Source organism: Equus caballus, chromosome 12 (assembly GCF_041296265.1).
Source record: "Equus caballus isolate H_3958 breed thoroughbred chromosome 12, TB-T2T, whole genome shotgun sequence".
Classification (NCBI taxonomy): Eukaryota; Metazoa; Chordata; class Mammalia; order Perissodactyla; family Equidae; genus Equus; species Equus caballus.
In genome coordinates, this window is record NC_091695.1 from 17,203,796 (window position 1) to 17,227,910 (window position 24,115).

General features: G+C 35.9%; 1 protein-coding gene across 34 annotated transcripts in view; it reads left to right on the forward strand.

Moving 5' to 3' along the window:
* Positions 1 to 24,115, forward strand: part of OR5W1G (olfactory receptor family 5 subfamily W member 1G) — a 180,376-nt gene that overhangs the window by 52,296 nt on the left and 103,965 nt on the right. For 18 of the 34 annotated variants that reach the window (XR_011423917.1, XR_011423910.1, XR_011423909.1 and 15 more), the window contains exon 4: positions 8,393 to 8,451. The exons of 11 other annotated variants lie outside the window; for them this stretch is intronic. Coding sequence is in view for 6 of the 23 variants with exons in the window: in XM_070229587.1 (XP_070085688.1) it covers positions 8,393 to 8,451 (59 nt within the window). In the remaining 17 variants the exon portion in view is untranslated. Of the gene's footprint in view, positions 1 to 3,072; positions 3,730 to 8,392; positions 8,452 to 8,936; positions 12,849 to 24,115 lie in introns of those variants that run through there. 5 more of the 34 variants (XR_011423926.1, XR_011423927.1, XM_070229585.1 and 2 more) reach the window with 5 other exon arrangements.

Sequence of the window (24,115 nt, forward strand, 5' to 3'; positions counted from 1 at the left end):
GCACTAGTCATAAGCTGGTCTTAATGGATATAGTAAATGCCTCAGAAAAGTGTGTGTGTGTGTGTTCATATGTAGACTATCTCATTTACAAGGGTAGATTACTGGATGAGGGAAGAAGCCAGATTCTCTTGGTTCATATGCCAGCTCTGCACCCAGCTAGTCAGTGGCACTTTGACTAAGTTATTTAATTTTTCTATGCCTCAGTTAACTTATCTGTAAAATGGGGAAAATATAGTATCCATGTCATTGATTGTTGATGGTTAACTGAATAAATGCTGAGAATAAGGCCTGTACCATTTTGAGTACTTGATATTAATTATATATATTTTATGATATCTAATATTAATTAAAATGTATAATCTACCATAAGATGATGAGAGTCAGAAATGTTAGGAAAGCAACAATACAAAATCAAATACATTTTCTTTCTTTTTTTTTTTTAAAGATTGGCACCTGAGCTAACAACTGTTGCCAATCTTTTTTTTTTTTTTTCCTGCTTTATCTCCCCAAACCCCCCAGTATGTAGTTGTATACCTTAGTTTCAGGTCCTTCTAGTTGTGGGATGTGGGACACCGCCTCAGTGTGGCCTGACAAGCAGTGCCATGTCCGCACCCAGAATCTGAACCCTGGGCCCCTGCAGCGGAGCACATGAACTTAACCGCTTGGCCACGGAGCCGGCCCCCAAATACATTTTCTGAAGTGCAGTTTAACAATGTGTTGATAACCTTCTACACCCTCTCTACTCCAAAGTAATTTGGAATCTTTTTCTAAGTATCAGCTTGAATAATATAGGTTAATTGCAAGGCAAAATATTTATTTTCCTTTCTATCTTTTATTTTTCATACACTAAAGTACTACTGAGAGTGTAGAACATTCTCTGGCATCTCAGAAACGGAATCAGTTACCTAATGTATCACCTGAGTCCTCGTGGAGAGATCATCCCACATGCCATGGTGGAATACCACACAGGAAATGTGTATTTGAAGACTGAAATTGGAGGACGTGTATCATTGCAAAAAGTATTTCAGTAACTGATATTTTTGCTGCACATTATTTATTATTATTATTAATTTGACTCTATGATACTATATATTTACAAGCTTTGACCCAGAAAAATCAAAGTCTAGAAGCAAGTATAAATCCATGCACTTTTTTGTTGTAAAAATCCACAAGATACAGCCCCAGTTGCTGTCAGTTTTAAATTCACTTAAGAATTCTCTCTTTGGATTTCTGACCAAAAATGCTTCCCCTGAGCATTTCCGTTGTTCCATTTTGTAAGAAGAGAACACAGTCACTCATGGCTACAGCACTCTGTAATATGATATTGTTTCATATTTCCTTAGCTAAGGTTTACTTGATTAAGCTTATGAAGAATCACACAGAGCAATATCAAATGCAACATATCTCAACGTAGCTTTTCATGCCCCCTAAGTTCTCATCATGTGCCAACATCTATCTATTAGTGAGTTTCTACATTGTAATTTTACATATCCAGCTGCAAATGAAAATCTTATTTTTGCTACACCACGGCCTTTTGATACTCAATGATAATTAAATCACAAAATGTTATGTCACTTATGAGAAAATATAGCTGTTTCCAAGCGAGAGAATAGCTAGAAATAGAGGATATCAGTATTTTTTCAAGGTCCACTGGTGATTCCAATGTTCAATCTGGAGAAGCACTTAGGTGAAACCTTAACTCAGGTGTTCCTGCTTAGTAAAGGTTCTGGAGACTGCTGTCATCTGCTGAGCTTTCTAGATGGTCTATACTGCTCATTCTACAAGTAGCACCTAGATTTCATCATCCTGAGGCCTCCAAAGGTTGCTAAATTCCCAACACTGTGTGCTAGCTAGCAAGGCCTGAATTTCCTGATCTAGCATAGTCAGGATTTCTGAGGACACCCGTTCACCTATAATTTGAGTAAGGCCTTCCCTGTGCTTTTTGCTGAAGCCTGTATGGTTCCTGTGCAATTATTGAAGCCACCTAATGCTCATTTCAGTAAAAGTAGCAGAACCGAACCACCATAAATATTGTGGGAACAGGAGATTTATGTTCAGATGTCATGAAAATTCCTCTTTTTACTAATTTTACTAATTTAATAATTCTGAAACCAAACTGAGAAGAAGATTTGGGCAATGTAGTTCCCAGCCATAACCAAGTTAACAACAAGATCCCAAACACTTCAACCCTTTTCAACTTGCCACTCATACACATTTCATTTTATCATATTTAACTTTCAAAAAAGACAGCAGAAAAGTATGCTTATTTTTTCAACAGATGTATACAACTTAAAGAAAAAGAGTATACTCAAAGTTTCCTATGTCATTTTATTCATATGGGTGACTTAGGATTCTTACAGCCAAGTCACATACAACCTTTGATATCCTACAGCTTGCTAAAATGTCAAGATAGAAGGTGAACCCTTCTTACTATATCTTGTGTTAGGAAGTAGGCGAATGGGAGAGGAGGGGAATATTGGTTAATATATTTACAAATATATTCACATCAAAGCAAAAGAAAAAAATACTCATAAGTCCTGCAGCTTTAGTTTCAGCTCCTGGTCACACGATCATACATGGCACATATAACTGCCTTTTTTCCACAACCTACTCCATGTTCTCTTTAACTTCAGCAAACATCTAGGTTGTTTTGATTTCTTGTCTTATGAAGTGGCCAAAAACTTTATCTTCAAGTATGAATATCATTAGTAGTTCTTTCTATTTGACACTGTTATAGAATTTTATTAAATTTTAAATAATGGATATGAGACTTCTAAAAGGTGCCCCAGAGTCTCTCCTGCATTCCAGGAACACTCCCCACTACACTCATTGTGTAGCAGCAATCAAATGTTTCCTTCATATTCAAGAAAAATCACGCAAACAGTAGAGAAATCCTTTTTTGCTTATTGGTTAAGTAGCATGAAGTTCTCAAAGTGAACAGGTAGCAGTCTTGGCATCTGGTTCAATGGAATCATTTTTGTGTTCCTTGTAGGAAGAATTACCTCCATCTATCTGTCTATCTATCTATCTATCTATCTATCCATCTCTGTTTCTCTCTCTTTCTTTTTTTAGGAACAAAGACCAGCAAACCTTAAATTGTGAGGATGGGAAGCAAAATTTTTGTTAGTGAACCATTAAGAATAGTGAGAAATGCTACCTCCTTTTCCACGTTTTGATTCCCAGACTCAAAATCCTGGCTACTGGGGAAAAAAGCATCATAGATATAACAGCAGTTTAAAGCACATGCTGCACTCTGGAGAACATGATCCGAGCCCCAGAAAGTGTTGGCTTAACTGGTGGCAAAATGAAGCCTTCAACAAACCTGTAAAGTTTTCAACAAAGTCATGTGCTTTAGGATGATGGGGAATGTTGTAAGACTAAAGAGTTTTTAAGCATAAGCAAATTGTCACGTTTCCTTTGCTGTAAAATGAGCCACTTGGTTTGAAGCAATGTTATGTGACAGAATATGATGATGAATAAAGAATTCTATAAATCCAAAGACAGTAGTTTTGACAAAAGAATTTTGGTCAAAAATGATAAATCCGTATTGAGAGTAACTCATATTCTAGTAAGAATAAAGTACTGATACTTCCAGATGAATGAAATCAAATGTAATCAATTTGTGAGATGCTGGCTGGACCCTCAGGGAACGTGCCATGTATGTCTGATGATTGTATTCACTCTTGGCACATCTGGCGCTGGAGAGTGGCTGTGGCCACATCAGCCTTGGTGAGTAAAAGCCCTTGTTATTAGCTCTATGCTCCTTCTCCACACCTCATGCCATTATCATTTTAGCCTCATTGAAAAATCTGGAAATGTGTTCCTCATTTTTAGTTCTCTGAAGGGTTTAGGCAAGGTTGATGTTACTCATGTATCAATTGTGTGAATTGTCTAATAAAACTTGAAGCTATCTGAATCTAGGGTTTTCTTAATGGACAGTTTTTTTTTTTTAAATAACTGCTTAATGGTGGTAGTAATAGAGCTAGAAAGATGGGGAGAGGCAAAGGAAAGCTTTTATAAGGTAAGAATAAGTTGAAGGAAATCATGCAAATACACGAAACTACATAACATAATTGGAGAATAATGAATGGCCTTTCTTCTGACTGGTACATAGGGTACATAGACAAGATTAGTAAGAAAAAGAAAGCACTGTCCTGATAATTTTCAAAGGTATATATAATATATATTTGTATATTTCAAATATACACATACATATACACATTTCTAAAAAGGAAACATAAGCCTTCTGTTATCAAAATTTTCACCTTTCGTAGGCACAATTGATTTCAGATGTTTATTTCTGAATCTGTTAGACCATCATACACTGCTTTTGTGATTCTTTCGCAGCTTTTCAGTACTAGGAATATTCATGTGAATCATCTAGACCAAGTATTTCTGGTAAGGAAACTAAGGAACGGAGAATTTGGATGAATCAAACACCTAGAGATAGTTGGATAAAGAATTGAGTCTAGAAACAGGCTTTCTTTCTTTCTGCATGGTCCATTTATAGAACAATGTGGGATAATTTGATGAATATGTAGCTCTTAATAGAAGGTACTATTTTTTTCTCTTTCTGCCAAATATCCTTGATTACACCATCACCACCCTGAAAACAGTGAAAATATCCATCACCCCTTGAAATTTCCTTGTGCTCCTTTTTCATCCCTCGTTTTCACTCCACATCAAGGAACCACTGATATGGATTTTGTCACTATAGATTAGTTTACATTTTATATAATTTTGTGTAAGTAGAATCACACAGTATATACTGTCTCTTAGGTGCCTCCTTCCATTCACCATAATTATTTTGAGATTCATTTCTATTGTTTCATGTTAGTATTCCAATGAATGAATATATCACCATTTGTGTAGCCATTCACCTATTGAGGGATATTTGAATTGTGTTCCTAGTTTTGTGGCTATTAAAAATAAAACTGCTATCACATTCATGTACAAGTCATTATACGAACAAATGATTTAAATTCTCTTGGGTAAATACTCAAGAATGAAATAGTTGGATGATAGTGCAACTATATGTATAACATCCTTTGAAATTGTCAAATTGGTTTTCAAATGATATAGCATATTACATAACCTATGGCAGTGCATGTGAGTTTAGGTTCCACAACTTCTTCCTTAATATTTGGTATAAGAAGTATTTTTAATTTTAGCCCATCTAATAGGTATATCATGGTTTCTTACTGTTGCTTTGACTCATATTTACCTAATAACATGATGCTAAGCACATTCTTTGGTGAGGTATCTTTTCAAATAATTCCATTTTTTTATTGAGTTGTGTGTTTTCTTATTTTTGACGAGATTCGTTATGTATTCTGGCTACACATTCTTTATCAGAAGTAAGAGTTGCAAGTATTTTCTTCAGTCTATCTATCTATCTATCTGTCATCTATTGATCTAACATCTGTCTCTAACAGTCTACTTACCTATCAGCTATCTATCTTACATAATAGTACATAACAGTAATATCAAATTATCCCAAAAAAGCGTCTGATAATAATAATAAATGTTTCCTGGAAAAAATTATCTCATTACATTCTGTTATCTTTTCTTATATAAACACTATCCCAGAAATACATGGTTTAAAATAGCAGCCACTGGGCTATATTCTCTGTTTCCTCGTGTTGACTGAGGTCACATGGTGACCTAGATGTTGGTCTAGGCCGTAGGGTCTTTCATAACTGTCTCCAGGATGAGAATGGCTAGAAAGATTGACTCAAGTGCTCCCCTTCCCAGTGCATGTAACCTCAGAGTGTGTCAAATGGTTTTCTAGAAGGTTAGCTGGACTTCCTATGCGGCATCTCATGGCTTTCAGAGACTATCTTCTTAAAGGCTAGATTCAGAAGTGATACACAATATTTCTTCCAATTTCTGTTAGTCAAAGCATTTAAAAGACAAGAAAAATTCAAAAGGGTAATAAATAGGCACTCTGTCTCTAAGGAAAGATGTAAAGTGTGTAAAGATGTGTACAGTCATCTTTAATGTGCCAAAACTATCATGAGCCCCTTGTAAGACTCTAAAATTCACATTCCAGATTCTTTTATGAATAGCTTTTAACATTTTAATTAAATTCATGAGTGTGTAGTATGTGATCTCTTTTTGCTGTGCATGTACTTAGCAAAGCCATTGAATGTAGCAATACTTGAATAGCACACATATAGAAAGAAGAGTGACAGATATTTTAATCTCAGGTCATTGTGAAAGCAACATTAGCTCTGGGATCTTTGGAGGTAGTCATATCATATCAGATATCAAGATGGTAGACCAAGGTTCAAGAAGTATGGGGAATAACAATGCTATCTCTTGGGAAGTATTTAGGGAGGATATAAAAGAGAAAATTCCAGTATTTCTCAATTTGCAAAGAACTAGTATGGAAAATCACATACTAAAATTATTTTTAGAAAAACAGTGTAACTCTGCTTTTTTTTAGAAAAAGTATTATCCATGCAAACATGTTTAAGTGAATCATTCTTGTACACATGAGCTATATTAATGGAAAAAAATCCCCAAATCCAGTGTATTTTTATTCTTTGTTCATCACCTTCCATTTTTAGTAGTCTGAAGTACTTAACAATAAATATGTAGAAAGCATTTACCTTGAAAAATCCTTGTTTTAGCGACTTCAGGGAATATAAAAAATAAACATTGATCTTATTCCTGAAACCTTAAGTGTAATAGAGAAATTCTTATATGAATAAATTAAATATAATTCAAGAAAGAGAGTGTTAAGTGTGGAGAATGTGATGGAATCATAAGATGAATGAAATGCATGTAAGTGACATGTAACGAGGGGATGGGGGTAAGAAAATACTTGGAGATGAGAGTGGTCTTGAAAGGTAGCATTAACAGAACGTTCATAGCATCATTATGCATAACAGCCAAAATGTATAAACAAACCAAATCTTCATCAACTGATAAATAAATCAACAAAATGTGTCATATCTATGAAGAAAATATTATTCAGCCACAAAATGCTACAAAATTATGACACTTGCAAAGACATAGATGAACTTTGAAAACAAGATGCTGAGTGAAAGAAGCCTGATGCACAAGAAAACCCATATTGTATGATTCTGTTTACATGAGAAGTACAGAATATGGAAACATATAGAATCAGAAAGTAGATTAGTGATTGCCAGAAGCTGAGGACAGGGGATAAAGAGAAGTGACAGCTAATAGTTGTGGGTTCCTTATTGGAATGATGAAAAATGTTCTGGAATTAGGTAGGGGTAATGGCGGTACAACCTTGTGAATATACTGAAACCCAAAGAAGTATACACGTTAAAGGGTGGACTTATAGTATATGAGTAATATTTAGAAAAAAATATGTCATTGAAGATTAGTAATATTCATAAACATGGTCATAGATGAGAATGTTTCAAAAATGGAAGAAACAAAATGAACAATAGAAAGGAGGTGGAAAGGATTAAGTAGGGTACTATTTGAATTTCATTGGAGTCTGCTTTGACTACAGAAGGAGGTAGCTGTGAAGCAATCATAAATATCATTTGCAGTTTTTTTTCCTAACATAGACCAATTAAGTGACAGTAAGTGAAGCATAAAGACTCAGTCTTTACTGAAATTGTCACTGTATTCATGGGGGAATATACAGAACCAGAAATATAATTAATGACATATTTACATAACACCAAAGCCTAAGGGCAACAGCTTCAGAGATTTAAGTCCCAAATGTTACCTGGTAAAATAAAATGTCATCTGCCTATTGTTTAGCTACTGAAGACCTACTCATCTCAGGTAGGTTCTCAAGTCTCCAAATTTAAAGACTATATGGGGAAAAAACTTAATTTTTTTGGAAAAAAATGAGAGATTTGTAAATGAATCACTTTATGCCTGTTTATTCAGTTTAATAAACTGAAATTTAAGGGCCACAGATGATCTTTTCTTCTCAGGACTGACAGAATTTGACTGAAATTATTAATTTTCACTAAATAAGATTTTAATCATTTTCTTTTTATCTAGGTTTACTGGAAAGCCTTTAAGCCTTTTATCACTGAGCAAGCACATACATGAATTTTACTGGGTTTTTTAAATTTTAAAAGGAATTGAGGTACCACATTACAAAAAACATATACAAATAACACCATGGGGACCATATGCCATATTTAAAGTCTAAAAAAATGTATCCATCACCCACATTCCAATTCTTATATATCAACAAAGACATACACATATGCAAACAGATGACATGACATGCACACATAAATACAAACGTACACAAGGAAGAGAAGCCTATATATCTGAGAAGCATTTATTGTCCCTCGTACTCCTTCCATTTTTTAATATAAAATACTATTTGAAATCCAAAGAGATGCAAATGCATATGTTAAATTCTGTTGTTTCAAATTCTTTTTAGGACTCTTCTTTGTTTGGTCAAGAGACTCCTCCGTTGGCACCAGACCACTCCACAAATAGGTAACAAATATTGTGACAAAGCAATACCACACTTCTAGAGAAAAGGTCAATAATGTTTATTTCCTGTCTCACCAAATACTAAAGACAACATAGACCAAGACCAGTAACATAATTTTTTCATTATTATCAGTTAGAGATGCTCATTGTGTCTAGAATTAACACAAAATCATTTAAACCAACGCTGTTTCTGAAGAACATAACCATGGTAATCGTTTTTTTGTGTCCATGTGATTATTTTCGAGCATAGAAAATGGTTCGCCCTGTATCCTAAAATATGGTCTCTCTAACCTTGATGTTTCCTCTGTATCATTTTGGAGATGTAATGAGACCTAAAATCATCCAAATCTCTTCCTTGAGATAAAGAAGGTAATGCTCAGAGAAATTAAAGAGCTTGTACGAAGTCGCATACTTCAGGAATGGCATCTAGACTTAGATCAAAGTTTCTCAACTCCTTATTCCAGGTATTTTTTATTATTGTTTTACAGACTGCAATGCCTTTTTAAAGAATGACACATGACCGGGTAATTTTCTGAGTATAAAAAAGACAATTGCAGAAAGAAATTATGTTCTGCCTCATGGATATTTGTGGATGTCCAGAAGAGTTAAACATGCATCTGTCCTTTTCTTGATCATTTTCTCAAAAATTTAGACAAGAAAAAGAAGAATGAATAGAGGAAATTGCTCCTCCATGACTGAATTCATTTTCCTTGGAATCACCAACAACACTAGGATGAAAGTAACCCTATTTACCATGTTTCTGGTTGTTTATCTCGTTAATCTTCTGGCAAATCTTGGAATGCTCATTTTAATTAGAATAAATTCCCAGCTGCACACACCAATGTACTTCTTCCTCAGCCACCTCTCTTTCTGTGACCTCTGCTATTCCACAGCAGTTGGGCCCAAGATGCTGGTGGACTTGTTTGCCAAGAACAGATCAATCCCCTTCTTTGGCTGTGCTCTGCAATTCTTGATCTTCTGTATCTTTGCAGATTCTGAGTGTCTACTGCTGGCAGTGATGGCCTTTGATCGGTACAAGGCCGTTAGCAACCCCTTGCTCTATAGAGTCAACATGTCCAGCAGGGTGTGCTCCCTGCTCATGGCCGGGGTTTATCTGGTGGGAACGGCAGATGCTTTGATACACACAACATTAACATTCCGCTTATGTTTCTGTGGGTCAAATGAGATTAATCATTTCTTCTGTGATTTACCACCACTTTTCATCCTTTCCTGCTCTGATATACAGGTCAATGAGTTGGTGTTATTCACCATTTTTGGCTTCATTGAACTGAGTACCATTTCGGGAGTTCTTATCTCTTATTGCTATATTATCCTGTCAGTCTTGAAGATCCACTCTGCTGAGGGGAGGTTCAAAGCTTTCTCCACCTGCATCTCCCACCTAATCACTGTGGCAATTTTCCAGGGAACTATGCTCTTCATGTATTTCAGGCCAAGCTCTTCCTACTCCCTAGATCAAGACAAAATGTCCTCGTTGTTTTACACCCTTGTGATTCCTATGTTAAATCCTATAATTTATAGCCTGCAGAACAAGGATGTGAAAAAGGCCCTGGAAAGAATGGAAACTAATAGATGGTTTTAAATACGTAATTTAAATACACACGCACAAGCTCATATTGTGGTTGTTGCTTTTGTAAAATTGTATGGCATGATACAAGAGAAGCAAAGGTGTCTCAAATACTTTGATTTAATAAAATTAGTATTTGTTTTTTTTTTTTTGAGGAAGATTAGCTCTGAGCTAACTACTGCCAGTCCACCTCTTTTTGCTGAGGAAGCCTGGCCCTGAGCTAACATCCATGCCCATCTTTATCTACTTTATATGTGGGATGCCTACCACAGCATGGCTTGCCAAGTGGTACCATGTCCGCACCCGGGATTCGAACCGGCGAACTACGGGCCCCCGAAAAGTGGAACATGTGAACTTAACTATTGTGCCACCGGGCCGGTCCCTAGTATTTGTTTTAAAGCTCACAGATAATATTCAGTTCCTCAAACATGTCATAGTTCGTGATGTGTCTAGAATTTACATATGATACTCTTTCCTTGTTGAAATCTTTCCTGACTTCCAATTTTGGCAGATATTTATTGATTTGTTTTTTGTTCAAATACTAATTTATTACACTAAAATTAATTGTGTATTTACTAAGTGAACTTTTAACTTTTAAGTGCTTTGTATTCCGTGGTACATCCAGTAGTTTCTATACCAATGAATCCTATAATCTAGTGGGAGTAATTGACGTTAATTGACTAAGCACTCAAATAATTCATAAGCCTCAAAAGAATATGAGTTAAAAACTGAGGGCTTTATATCTAAAGCAAAATGTTTCATATAAGATAATGTCTTTGTTGGATGGACATATTGAGTCTCAAATCTAAAAAGATGCAAGATGAGAGAGGAAAAGGTGGTAGGCAGAGGATCTGACAATTAGAGAAGTCTTAACTTGGACAAGTTCATGACTCTTTAGAGATAAAGAAGTCGTGGTTGCTACAACATGGATGAATCTTGAGGGCATAATGCTAAGTTAAATAAGTCAGACAAAGAAAGACAAATACTGTATGATCTCATTTATATGTGGAATATAAAAACGGTGAACTCAGAAACAGAGAGTATATTGGTGGTTGCCAGGGGCTGAAGTTTGGGGGAAATGTGTAGATGTTGGTCAGATGGTACAAATTTTCTGTTATAAAATGAAGTTCTGGGGATCTAATGTACAGCACGGTGACTATAGTTAAAAATATTGTATTGCATATATGAAATTTTCTAAGAAGGTAGATCTTAAATGTTCTCAACACAACAAAAAAATGGTAACTATGCGAGGTGACGTATTTGCTTATTAACCTATAGTGGAAATCGATCACAAATTATACATATATGAAAACATACATTGTACACCTTAAACATACCCAATGTTATTTACTGATTTTATCTCAATAAAACTGGAAAAAAGAAGAAGAAAATAATTCCAGTTGGTTTGGTTATAAAGAGCAGTGAAAAGGGCCCTGGTAAAGTACATCATTGTGCTGTAATTATCAACAATCAACTGCTCCAACAACCCTCCAGGAAAATTTCCTTCCCTGCTTTCCCCTTTTCATCTCTGGCTAAATGTCCTGTTTTGTAGTTCACACACAACAACCTCCTTTAAGCATTGTTTTAATATCACCATGTTTATCAAATCACTGCCTTCAGTATGAGATTTAAAGCATTATTTACTCAAGAACTGAAGTTTCTATCCATTATCCAAAGCACAGCACAGTGTCTGGGACACAAAATGGGAAAACAAATAAATAATAAATTAGAAACCAGATATCATTTAAAAAAATTTTTTTAAAGATTGGCACCTGAGCTAACAACTGTTGCCAATCTTTTTTTTTCTCTGCTTTTTCTCCCCAAGTGCCCCCAGTACATAGTTGCATATTTTGAGACACCACCTCAGCATGGCCTGATCAGAGGTACTATGTCCGCATCCAGGATCCGAACTGGCAAAATCCTGCGCCACTGAAGCAGAGTGCGCAAACTTAACCACTCGGCCACAGGGCCAGCCACAAGATAACATTTTTGAGTGCCTCTTAGAAGTTAGCAACACAATTAAATGAGAATATGGCATATATATATAAATAAAATAACTTTTAAGAAAGTACAGAGATGGTTGTGGATACTAAGATCTAATCACACTAGAAGAAAATAGCATTTGCCTTTGTACGTTCCTAATGTTTGTCTACTTTATCTGTCTCTGCTGTAGTTTCTGACGGTTAAAGCACTGAATCAGCTTATTGAGACAACATGGATGTGGCCACATATTAGAAGAACCACATAAAACTCAAGGGCACTCTTAATTATCCATTACAATTGTTGAAGTTAAAAGCCACTGAATGTCTTAGATTTTCTAGCTTCTATTTTAAAATGCCTTTGTGAGAAAATATTTCGGAATGGAAGTAAAACTGAAGAAGAACTCCTGCTTTTCAAGATGGCATTTGTGGCACACTGTGACTTCTTACTAGTTATGAAGCTGGAAAAAAACCTATGAACAATATATTTTTTTGGTGAGTCTTTAAGTGTTTCCATCTATACCATATTTTCCCAATTAACACATATTCTTTTGAAAATGTTAGTTATGAACACCAACATGTTAGAAAACATGTTTGAAATATATTGTCCAAGAAAAATGGAGTGCCAGTGGATTGCTGCTAATTTAGAGGATGCAAACGTGTAATCTGATTAACCCATCTCCCTCCTTAATGGCAGCTATATATTACAGCATCTAAAGACTGATTTGATCTATCTACTGACTGTTTTATCAGATCTTGTGGGTGTGAAGTAAAGAGAATGGAATTTTAAGGTCTATGAATGGAATTCAAAAAATAGAATTTACTGATTCAATTAACTGTGGGCCTCCTTTCTTTAAAGTTGTGAGGTTGAATAACACATTATGGGAAATATTTTCTTAGGGAATCATGACTCAAATAGAAGGTTGGATGATGGCCTATAATGACTCCTTATCTTGGTATTCTACAGAAATTTGGAGCACTGCATCAAAAGGCTTTATGTATTCCAGCCTATCTACTTCAACCTTCATCATTCCCTTGCCTTCTTAGTCACTCTACATAACATCCTTCTTACGTATGCCCAATGACTGATGGAAAATATTATTGTTCAAATACAGTATTATCAGAACCATGGGTGGTCTTTAAATATGGTGACAGAGAAGGCTCCTGAATGCTTCTTCTCCCATGACACAACAAATGAACAGCTACACGTGGTCCAATTCTCTCCAAAAGAAATCAAGAAACTAGCTGAGTGACTCCTACACATTGAGCAATGAGAAAATATCCGCACTGAAACAGGTAAAAAAAAACCCCTCAGATAGACTCTAGCCATAAGCACCACCCTCAGCAAAGGGACATACAATTGGGGAGAAACACCTAGCTCCCAGCTTCTCACAGAGGAGTAAAGTATTTGGACCCCACACAGTGTGCCCCAACTTTTAACACTCCCACCACAGGAAGAGGCTTCCAAATCTCTTAGCTCTGAAAGCCAATGGAGCTTGCATTATATATATATACACACACTTAATTTTGAGAGACTGAATGCTCTTCCCCATAACTGGGAAGAATACAAGCATATCTCATAACTTTTATTCAGTACCGCATTAAGGGTTCAGTGCAATCGGGGAAGAAATTGAAATAAATGGCTTCCAGACTAAAAAGAAAGAAGCAAGTGTCCTATTTATATATGACATGGTCCTGTATGAACCTAATCAAAGAAATCCACGAAGAAACTACTAGAACAAATATAGGAACCACAGGACTAAACAAACAAAAAAGCAGTTATTAAGGGAAGACGGCACTAGCTGCAGCTATTACACCAGGGCTTAGAGCAGAGAAAGAAGGCAAAAAACCCCTCTCCTAGTCGTTCTCTGATTGGTTTATATTGCATATTTTAAAAGCTGCTGCCTGAGAGTCAGGTTTCAAATTTAACATGCACCTAGAGGCTGATTGAGATCCTCCCTGGAGAACAGGAAAGCTGCAGAGTCCTCCCACACTCTCTCACTCCTAGCCACCCTAAGTCACCCTTATCTTCCTGGGAGGAACTTGTTCATATGTCTGCACCCCAGATTTTGTGGGTACCACCTGAGTGATGTGTCCCCCCACATCACTTGATTCTGATGGCCAACAGGGCTTTCATTCAGAAATGCCACAGAAGACTGAAATCATGTCAAGCATCTTCTCCAATCACAGTAGTATGAAACCGGAAATCAATTGGAAGAAGAAAATTCTGGAAAATTCACAAATATGTGGAAATTAAATAAAATGTTCATGAACAACCAATGGGTTAGAGAAGAAATTAAAAGAGAATTCAAAAAGATATCCTGAGACAAATAAAAATAGACAACATACCAAAAGTCAAGGGATGCAGCATAAGCAGTTCTGAGGAAAGTCTATAGTGAGAAATGCTACATTAAGAAAAAAAGACATAACTTCATAACTCAAGGAAACAGAAAAAGAGGAATAAACTAAGCCAGCCTCTAGAAGAAGCAAGGAAATAACAAAGATCAGAACTGAAATAAAAGAAATGGAGACAAAAATGACAGTGCAAAAAATCAATCAAATTGCGTTGATTTTTTGAAAAGATAAACAAAATAGACAAACATTTAGCTAGATTCAACCAAGAAAAAAAGAGAAAGGTATCAAATAATATTTTAAATGAAAGAAGGGACATTACACTTGATACAAATACAAAGGAACATGAGACAATACTATGGACAATTGTATGCAAAAAATTGGACCACTTAGAAGAAATTGATAAATTCCTAGAATATGCAAGCTAACAAGTCTGAATTATGAAAAAATAGAAAATCTGAATAGACCAATCTAGTAAGAAGGTTGAATCAGTAATTCGTTGGTGAATTCTATCAAGCATTTAAAGAATTAATACTGATCCTTCTCAAACTCTTACAAGAAATAGAATAGTAGGAAGCAACCCCAAACTCATTTTATGAGGCCATCAATATCCAGATACCAAAAGAAAACTAAAAGCCAATATTCCTGATGAATATGGAAACAAAAATCCTCAACAAAGTAGTAGCAAACCAAATTCAATAATGCATTACAAAGATCATAGACCATGACCAAGTGTGATTTATTCCCGGGATGCAAGGATGGTTCAACATCTGAAAATCAATCAGTGTATTCACTGTATTAAAAAAATGAAAGAAAAAATTACATGATCATCTCAATAGAGGAAGAAAAAACAAGTGGCAGAATTCAACATCTTTTCATTATAAAACTCTCAGCAAACTAGGGAGAGAGGTAACTTACCACAACATAAAGGCCATAAATGACAAGCCCACAGCTAACATCATATTAAACAGTGAAAAGGTGAAATCATTCCTCCTAAGATGAGGAACAAGATAAGGATGCCCAAACTTTCTACTTTTATTCAACATTGTACTGAAAGTTCCACCCAGAGCATTAAAAGAAGTAAAAGACATGCAAATGGGAAAGAAAAAGGTGAAATTATCTCCATTCGCAGATAACATGATGTTATATATACAAAACCCTGAAGACTCCACCAAAAAAACCAGTTAGAAGTAACAAACTAGTTCAGTAAAATTCTGGATGCAAAATCAGTACACAAAAATCAATTTCATTTCTATTCACTAACAATGACTTATCAGAAAGATAAAGTAAGAATAAAATTCCATTTTCAATTCCATCAAAAAGAATAAAATACTTAGGAATCAATTTAGCCATGGAAATAAGAGATCTATATACTGAAATCTATAGTATATCAATGAAAGAAATTGGAGAAGACACAAATAAATGGCAAGATATTCCACGATCATGCGTTGGAAGATTTAATATTGTTAAAATGTCCCTACTACCCAAAGGAGTCTACATATCCAATGCAATCTTTATCAATATGCTGTGACTGAAAGTTTGGTCTCTGAACCCAGTGCCAATCCAAATAATGAGAACAGAGTCTTGGGTAAAAAGGAAAACCAGCTTTACTTTTTTTGCCAAGCAGAGGGAGCAAAGCAATGGCTAGTGCCTTAAGAATTGCTGGCTACCCACTAAGAAATGGGGAAAAGATTTCAGAGGTTTGTGAGGAATGTAGAGGGGGGAAGTCTATGACCATGCTGGTCAGCGCTTTCCCACCAGCTTTAGGGTGCTTTCAAGGAGGGACAGCCTGTTAGATAAGGGATTCTTCACCTGCCTGCCCTTGGTTGTCTGCCTCTGTGGTGGATGGTGGATTCTGGTGCCAGGAAGCTGTGGGAAGATTCAGTTTCTTGATATTCTCTGGACATAAGTTTCCCTGTAATAAACTTCAAGGACCTGTGAGTAGTCTGAGCCCAGCATGAGGCCACCTGGGCTTTTACAATTTCTAACTTCTATTTAGTTGTAAAGCTCAGGGAGTCACAGGTTAAAAAAGCAGATATTTACATATTAGTGTGACTAAAGAGTCAGGGAAAGGGGATGAGCACTTTTGGTTTTAACCTCATATATGCTGGGTTTAATGTAGGGGAACCAATATTAGGGCCAGTATTAATTAGAAGGCTATAACAATGCTAATGGCATTTTTATAGAAGTAGAAAAAACAATCTTAAAATTTGTGTGGAAACAAAAAATGCTCTAATAGCCACTCAAACTTGAGAAAGCAGAACAAAATTGGAGGCACCTTACTTTACGATTTCAAACTGTATTGCAAAGTTATGGTAATCAAAAGAATATGTTATTGGCATAATAAAAGACAAGTTTTCACATATAGATTAACGAAGCAGAATAGAAAACTCCAAAATAAACCCACTCATTTATGTTAAATTAATTTGCAACAATGGATCCAAGAATATGCAATGGGGAAAATAGTCTCTTTAATAAATGGTACTGGGAAAACTAGAAAGACACTACAAAAGAATGAAACTGGACTCCTATCTACCCCATTTACAAATGTCAATACAAAATGACTTGAAAACTTGAACACAAGACCTGAAACTAAAACTGCTAAGCAAAACATTGGGGGTAAGCTCCTTGACATCAGTCTTGGCAATGATTTTTTTGGATTTGACAACAAAAACAAAAATAAACAAGTAGGACTTATATCAAACTAAAATGCTTCTGCATAGTAAAGGAAACTATTGACACAATGAAAAGACAGCCTACAGAATGGAAGAAAATACATGCAATTCACATATCAGTAATGATTCACACAACTCAATACCAAAAAAACGATCTGATTAAAAAATGGGCCAGTGAACTGAATAGAAATTCTTCCAAAAAGATATTCAAATGGACAACAGGTGTATGAAAAGTGCTCAATATCACTAATCATCAGGAAATGCAAATTGTAACCACAATGAGATATCACCCCACACCTGGCTATCATCAGGTCTCTATGCCTAGAATGGTTATCATCAAAAAACAAATAACAAATGTTGATGAGTTTGTACAAAAAAGGAAACCCTTGATCACTGTCGATGTAAATGTAACTTGGTATGGCCACTATGGAAAATAACATCAAAATCCTCTCTGAAAGTTTGGTAGAATTCCCCAGGAAAGCCATCTGGTCCCAGAGTGACAGAGCTAGTTTTTCTATCCTGTATTCATCAAAGTAGTCAGAGGCCAGCCTAAATTTAAAAGGAGGGAGAAAAGATACCATATCTCCATGGGAGAAGTGTCAAAGAATTTGAAAATATCTTTAATCAGACACAGGTACCATCAGTCTGTTGTAGAACCTTGAAAATTCTCATTTCCACATTCTTATGTTATTAGCTTTTCACATATGGATTCTCCTTAACTTGAGATACAGTTACATCACGATAAACTCATCCTAAGTTCAAAATATCATGCTAAAAATGCACTTAATACATCTAACCTACCAAATATCAGAGCTTAACCTAGCCTACCTTAAACATGCTCAGAATACTTACAGTTGGGCAAAATCATCTAACACAAACCCTATTTTATTGAACATCTCATGTAATATATTGAATACTGTACTGAAAGTGAAGAATAGGATACTTGCATGGGCACTCACCGTTAACAAATAGAGATGAAAACACACTGGGCCTGAAAAATGTTTGAAGCATTGAATTAAGATTAATTAATGCAGGATGGGGATGCTATGGCAACAAGGTCATCAATTTCTCTCTCTCCCTATGAGGGTCCAGAATAGTGTCCAAAATATGCTGGCAACACACTCCACTGTAGAGTACGGGTTGTTTACTCTCATGATCCTGTGGATGACTGGGAGCTACTGCTCACTGCCACTGCGCAGCATCACGAGAGAGTATCTTGTGGAATATTGCTAACCCAGGAAAAGAACAAAATTCAAACTTTGAAGTATGGATTCTCCTGAATGCGTATCACATTCACACCAACATGAAGTAAAAAAATGTGGAGTTGAAGCATAGTATGTTAGGGACAATCTGTATTCAAATTAAATATATGTGTGTGTATGAATTTTTCTGATTCCTTGCGTGCACATACAGAGCATAAAACAGTGATTGAAATGTACTTAAAATTCACATTACAAAAAGGAGGGTAGATGAAAGTTGATACCAGTCATGTCAGTGTGAAAGATTGATTAGCTCTGCTTCCTGCTCATAGCATTCCATCAAACCGAGGACCACAATGACAAAGGTTCAGGGATAATGGAGCATTAAATCATAGCTGTTGGGAAGGATTTGGAAAGGATACATAGTTCCACTCCAATAATTTTCAACTTTGTAACAATTGAAATGAAGAAAAGCCAACTAAATTATTTTACAAACAAATAGGGGGCTGGCCTGGTGGCCCAGCAGTTAAGTTCACATCTTCAGCTTCTCTGTGGCCTGGGGTTCGCCAGTTCGGATCCCGGGTGTGGACATGGCACTGTTTGGCAAAAGCCATGCTGTGGTAAGCATCCCACATATAAAGTAGAGGAAGATGATCATGGATGTTAGCTCAGGGCCAGTCTTCCTCAGCAAAAAGGGGAGGATTGGCAGTAGTTAGCTCAGGGCTAATCTTCCTCAAAAAAGAAAAAAAGAAAAGAAACAAATAGAACCCTGATGTCTCCTAAAGCCTCTTTCATGAACAGGTGTATGTATGATCTATATTAGTTGAAACAGTCCCCAAAAGACCTCTTTATTTCTACTATTTGTCCATTACCTACCAGTCTAGTCACCTAAAATATTTAAGAACAATTAGTAATTAGACATTACGTATGCAAGTCCTGATGCTGGGCTTCAGGATAAATAGAAATTTGCCAAATGTTGCTGTTATTTCTAAGAGAGTACAATGTAGTAAAAGACACAGACACGTATATGAATGAAATAGACATATTTCAAGAAAAAGTGTACTAAGTATAATGTATGTTATAGTCATAAAATAATTAAAATCCAGTTGGATGACATGTGATTGAAGGAATGTAATCATGCATACTTAGCGGAAAAAAAGTATTTAATATGACCATTAAAGAACTTTGTGTGTATATATATATATATATATATATATATATATATATGGGAAGGTATAAGGGATTGTTTCAGAAATGAAACAGACAAGATAAAAATAATTAAGGATAAATAATAAAATAATCATCTTAATAAAGAAATTTATTAATTTAATAAATTTAAGAAGATAATTAGATAAAAACTTCAGTTGAGGGTCTATTTGAGTTTATTGGATGTCTGATTTGACTGGAGGAAGATTGTGTAGGACAGTAAAAAATCATACTGTAAACACCATCATACTTTCTTGGCATTGATCAATTTGGTGCAAGTATGAAGAATTAAAAGTTTGGCCTTGGGGCCCTCAGGGTGGTGCAGCGGTTAAGTTAGCGTGTTCCGCTTCAGCGGCCCGGGGTTTGCCGGTTGGGATCCCGGGTGCGGACATGGCACAGCTTGTCAAGCCATGCTGTGGCAGGCATCCCACATATAAAGTGGAGGAAGATGGGCACAGATGTTAGCTCGGGGTATATGTGTTTGGACTTATGAATACTTCAATAAATACAGTGTTAACATTCTGCTTATGTTTCTGTGGGTCAAATGAGGTTAACCATTTCTTGTGTGATATTCCACCTCTCCTTTTGATATCTTGCTCAGATATGTAGGTCAATGAGTTAGTGATATTCACCATCTTTGGTTTCATTGAACTGATTACTCTTTCAGGACTTTTTGTGTCTTATTGTTCTTCTCCTGGCAGTGCTAAAGATCCAATCTACTGAGGGAAGGTTCAAAGCTTTCTCTAATTGCACCTCCCACTTAACTGTTGTTGCAATTTTCCAGGGAGCTCTGCTCTTCATGTATTTCTGGCTGAGTTCTTCCTACTCCCTGGATCAAGACAAAATGATCTCATTTTTTACACTCTTGTGACTCCCCTGTTAAACCCTCTGATTTATAGTCTACAGAACAAGGATATGGAAGAGATTCTGAAAAAACTTAAATAAAAATTAGTTCCATTGAAAAGTTATATGTATATATATTTTATCCCAATGTTACACTATAATACATGAAAATCAAAATTATTTTAAGTAATGTTGGGTGATCCAATAAATATTTATACTATGTTCCAGCCATACAAATATGTCTCATTCCCTAAATACACCATGTTTCATTTTATGTCTTAAATTTATATTTGGTACTCCTATTTGTGGAAGAATTCTGGACTCTTATTTTGCCAAATTTTCATTTTCTCAATCTTTTATTCATGCATTAATTTAATTTCTAAAAGTTATTGAGAGTTTCCTAAGTGTCTGTTGCACGTCTTATGTGCTTTGTATTTCGTGCAGAATCCAACAGTTCTTATATTAATGAATCTTATCGCCTAATGAAAGTGGCAAATGTTAATTAAATAATCATTCAAATTATTTATAATGAAACTATAATTATGCCACAATGTGGAAAGACTGGACGCTATAAACCCAAAGTACAGTGTTCAAGTGTCGTGAACAAAGTTAAAAAGAACTTCCTGGAATTAGAGACAATCTGGGACCTAAGAGATAAGTAGGAATTAACTGAGAGCTGGTAGAGAAAGAATTCTAGGCAGATGTATCAGTAATTAGAAAAGCCTTGAAGTTGGCAGGAGCATGCGATTTCTGTGGAATTTAAAGAATTTTAAGTGTAGCTAGATTATGGAGATCAAGGGGACTGGCCTGATGAGTCAATCCCTGTGCTGCAATGCACAACTCAGTCACTTCCTCCAGGCCCTTTCCTTCCCTCCAGCATTCTCCAAACTTGGTTCAAACACCACCCTGTGCCTCAGAACATTGTTGATCATCCTACTCTGTTTCCTAAACCAATACCTTTAACGTGAGGTTTGAACACTAAAGAGCAGATAAATAATGATATAATGGCATATTTTTACAAAGAATAAATAAATAATGATATAATGACATATTTTTACAAAGAATACTATACAACCATGAGAGTGAATGTAGTACAACTGAATGCAGAAACACGGGTGGATAACACAAGCATATTGTTGAATGAATCAGTGCATACTGTAGTCATCCACTTGTGTGACTCAAAAACTATGAAACTAATCTATCATGATAAAACAAAAAAGTATTTACTCCTTGGAAGTAAAAGATTAGTGACTTAGGAGGGAGCATATAAAAGGCTTTTATGATACTGGTAATGCTGTATTTCTTGGTCTGAGTCCTGATTATAAATGCGTTTTTTGAAGTTATCTATCCGTATACTTATCATAAATATTCTCTCTATATATTCAAATATAGAGAAAAGGGTTTTTTCCTTTTTCCTTTTCACAGCAAAAACGTTTTTACAAAGCAAATTCCATTTACCATTAGACTATAAGAAACCTCAGAATTTTATTGTTATAAATTTTTATCCCTAGAAATGCTTTCCAAACAATAAAGTCCAATACATTTTTGTAAAATTAATGGTGTTACTTTCATAGAATCTTTCAGTGAATAACTATCCCTTTTACTATTAAAAAAGCAAGGATGACTGATTCAACCCAGGAGTACTCCTAATATTGTTTCCAGCAGCAAGAAGATTTAGTGAATCTGATTTTCCTTGGTACCGTTATCATGCACTGAACTTATTCATAATGGCCCACGACTAAGGGCCATTCAACTATTTTATAAAGAAAAGAATTTATAAATAGACAGTTGCCTAGATAGTATTATATTTAGAGCCACTGTGGCACTAGAGAAGTTATTAGACAGATATTTTTTTCTTACTTGCGTGTCTCTGATGTCTTAAAGCCCAACTGGGTAATCTTCTTCCATGAGTTAAGAAAGTCAACTTCAATTAAATACAAATCCCTTTGGGAAGTTAATTATCCAAATGTTAATAATAATGCAGCCATTAAGGCTCAGGTTTTAAGGAAAGTGTTAGAGGGAAGTTATGCTAAATGGTCTGCAGGGGCAGTCATGTTTAGGAAGCTAAATTTAGAACTTGCCTCAACAAAGTGGGACCTGAAGAGATTTGCCATCGCTTGGGACAGAGAAGCACCTGATGGGAAAGTTAGTTTGGAAAGGAACAAGAATAAAGTCACCAAGGAAATTTCCCATTCCTTCAAATATGTATCAGAGAAGTAGATAATGGCAGCAAAGCTCTTGGGTAACACATATGCATCAGTGTCTTCAGTTTAACAGGTGGCAAATTATTACAATTACGTAGCTTGTGCTTGTTCTCCACAATATCTCCTATAACAGTAAATTAAGTGTATTTGTACAAATGATCACACAATTAATTACAATAAAATACAAAAAGGCATTGAAATACATCAGTAACGTGTCCTTTACCCCAAACCAATGATTCTTTATTTTAATGATTTTAGCCTAAGATGTGGTCTAGCTTTGTAGGACCCTGGAAAAAGGTTATGTCTCTGTCTAGTTCCCAGTGAGTTTCAGCAGAAATGAATTACCTGGAGTATTTGTATGTATACACGGGCTTATACTTATCATTTTGTAAATTATTTTGTGTACGCACAGATTTTGCATTTACCTGCTTTACAGTAAAGAAAAAAGTTAATAGCAATGAGGCAGAATGTACAGTAAGGATAAATTATGTTACAATCAGCAGTAGAATTTAATGAACACGTGGAAATTTATACTTGTCACTCTAGGGGAGGAAGACATTTCCTCTTCCCAAGTGTGGGTCCGTCTGGCTGGAGAACAAATTAAATTCACGTGAGACAGAATAGCAAGAGAAAATTAAACAAAGCTTTATGAGGAACCATGGCCCGGGGCCTTTCTTCCCGAAGGAAGAAACGGCACCGAAGAAGTGAGGTGCACAGAGTGGTTATATACTCCCAAACAGGGTGTTTCACATATGATTGAAATGTCCCTCCCACAATAGTCAAAACATTGCCCTGTCGGCACAGCGCTTGATGGACACAGCAGATAGTGGGTCTGCTGTCTTGGTGGGCGTAGCAGGAGGCAAGTCTATTGTCTGGAGCTGGACGATCACAGGTGAGAGCAGCAATCAGTTCCTAGCCTAAGGAAGGATGCTCAATCCTTAAAGAAATGCCAAGGTTGGGAGGGGGAGGGAAGTCAGTTACAGGAGGTTACCAGGCAAGCACAATAAAATACCGATTTAAGTCCTTGCCTTTGGCATTGATGAAGAGTTTCTAGAGAGAAGGTCATCTCCTTTCTTCTTCCTGGTGCAGAGAGGGAGGCACCTTTTACAGATAGAGATTTACCTCACAAGTGTAAGTGTGTCCTAAGAAAGGGCAAGTTCCATTCCTCCTTCCCTGTCCCAGTTTATCAAAAGCAATCAGGCTCAAATAATCCTGATGCCAAAGAGACATATCTTGGGGTGGCCAATTTCAGGTCCCTACATTACCATCCTGAAATGATTCACATATTCTAAAATAGTACTCAAAAGATGGTCAATACAGAGAGTATTCCCAATGCCACCATGTTACATAATCAGGGGCACCATTTTCTTATTTTCTTGTGCTTCCTGGAAATGTGCAATACAGTGTTTATTTGATGCATTTATATCTTGGAATATGGTTACCCCATATCATTAGCTAACATCTGCACTACATCACATAATTATTATTTATTTTGTAGTGAGACTACTTAAGATCTAGGCTATTATCAACTTTGAAGTATATAATACAGTACTGTAACTATAATCACAGTGCTGTGCATTAGATCTATAGAACTTATTCCTCTTATAACTGCAAGGTTTTACCC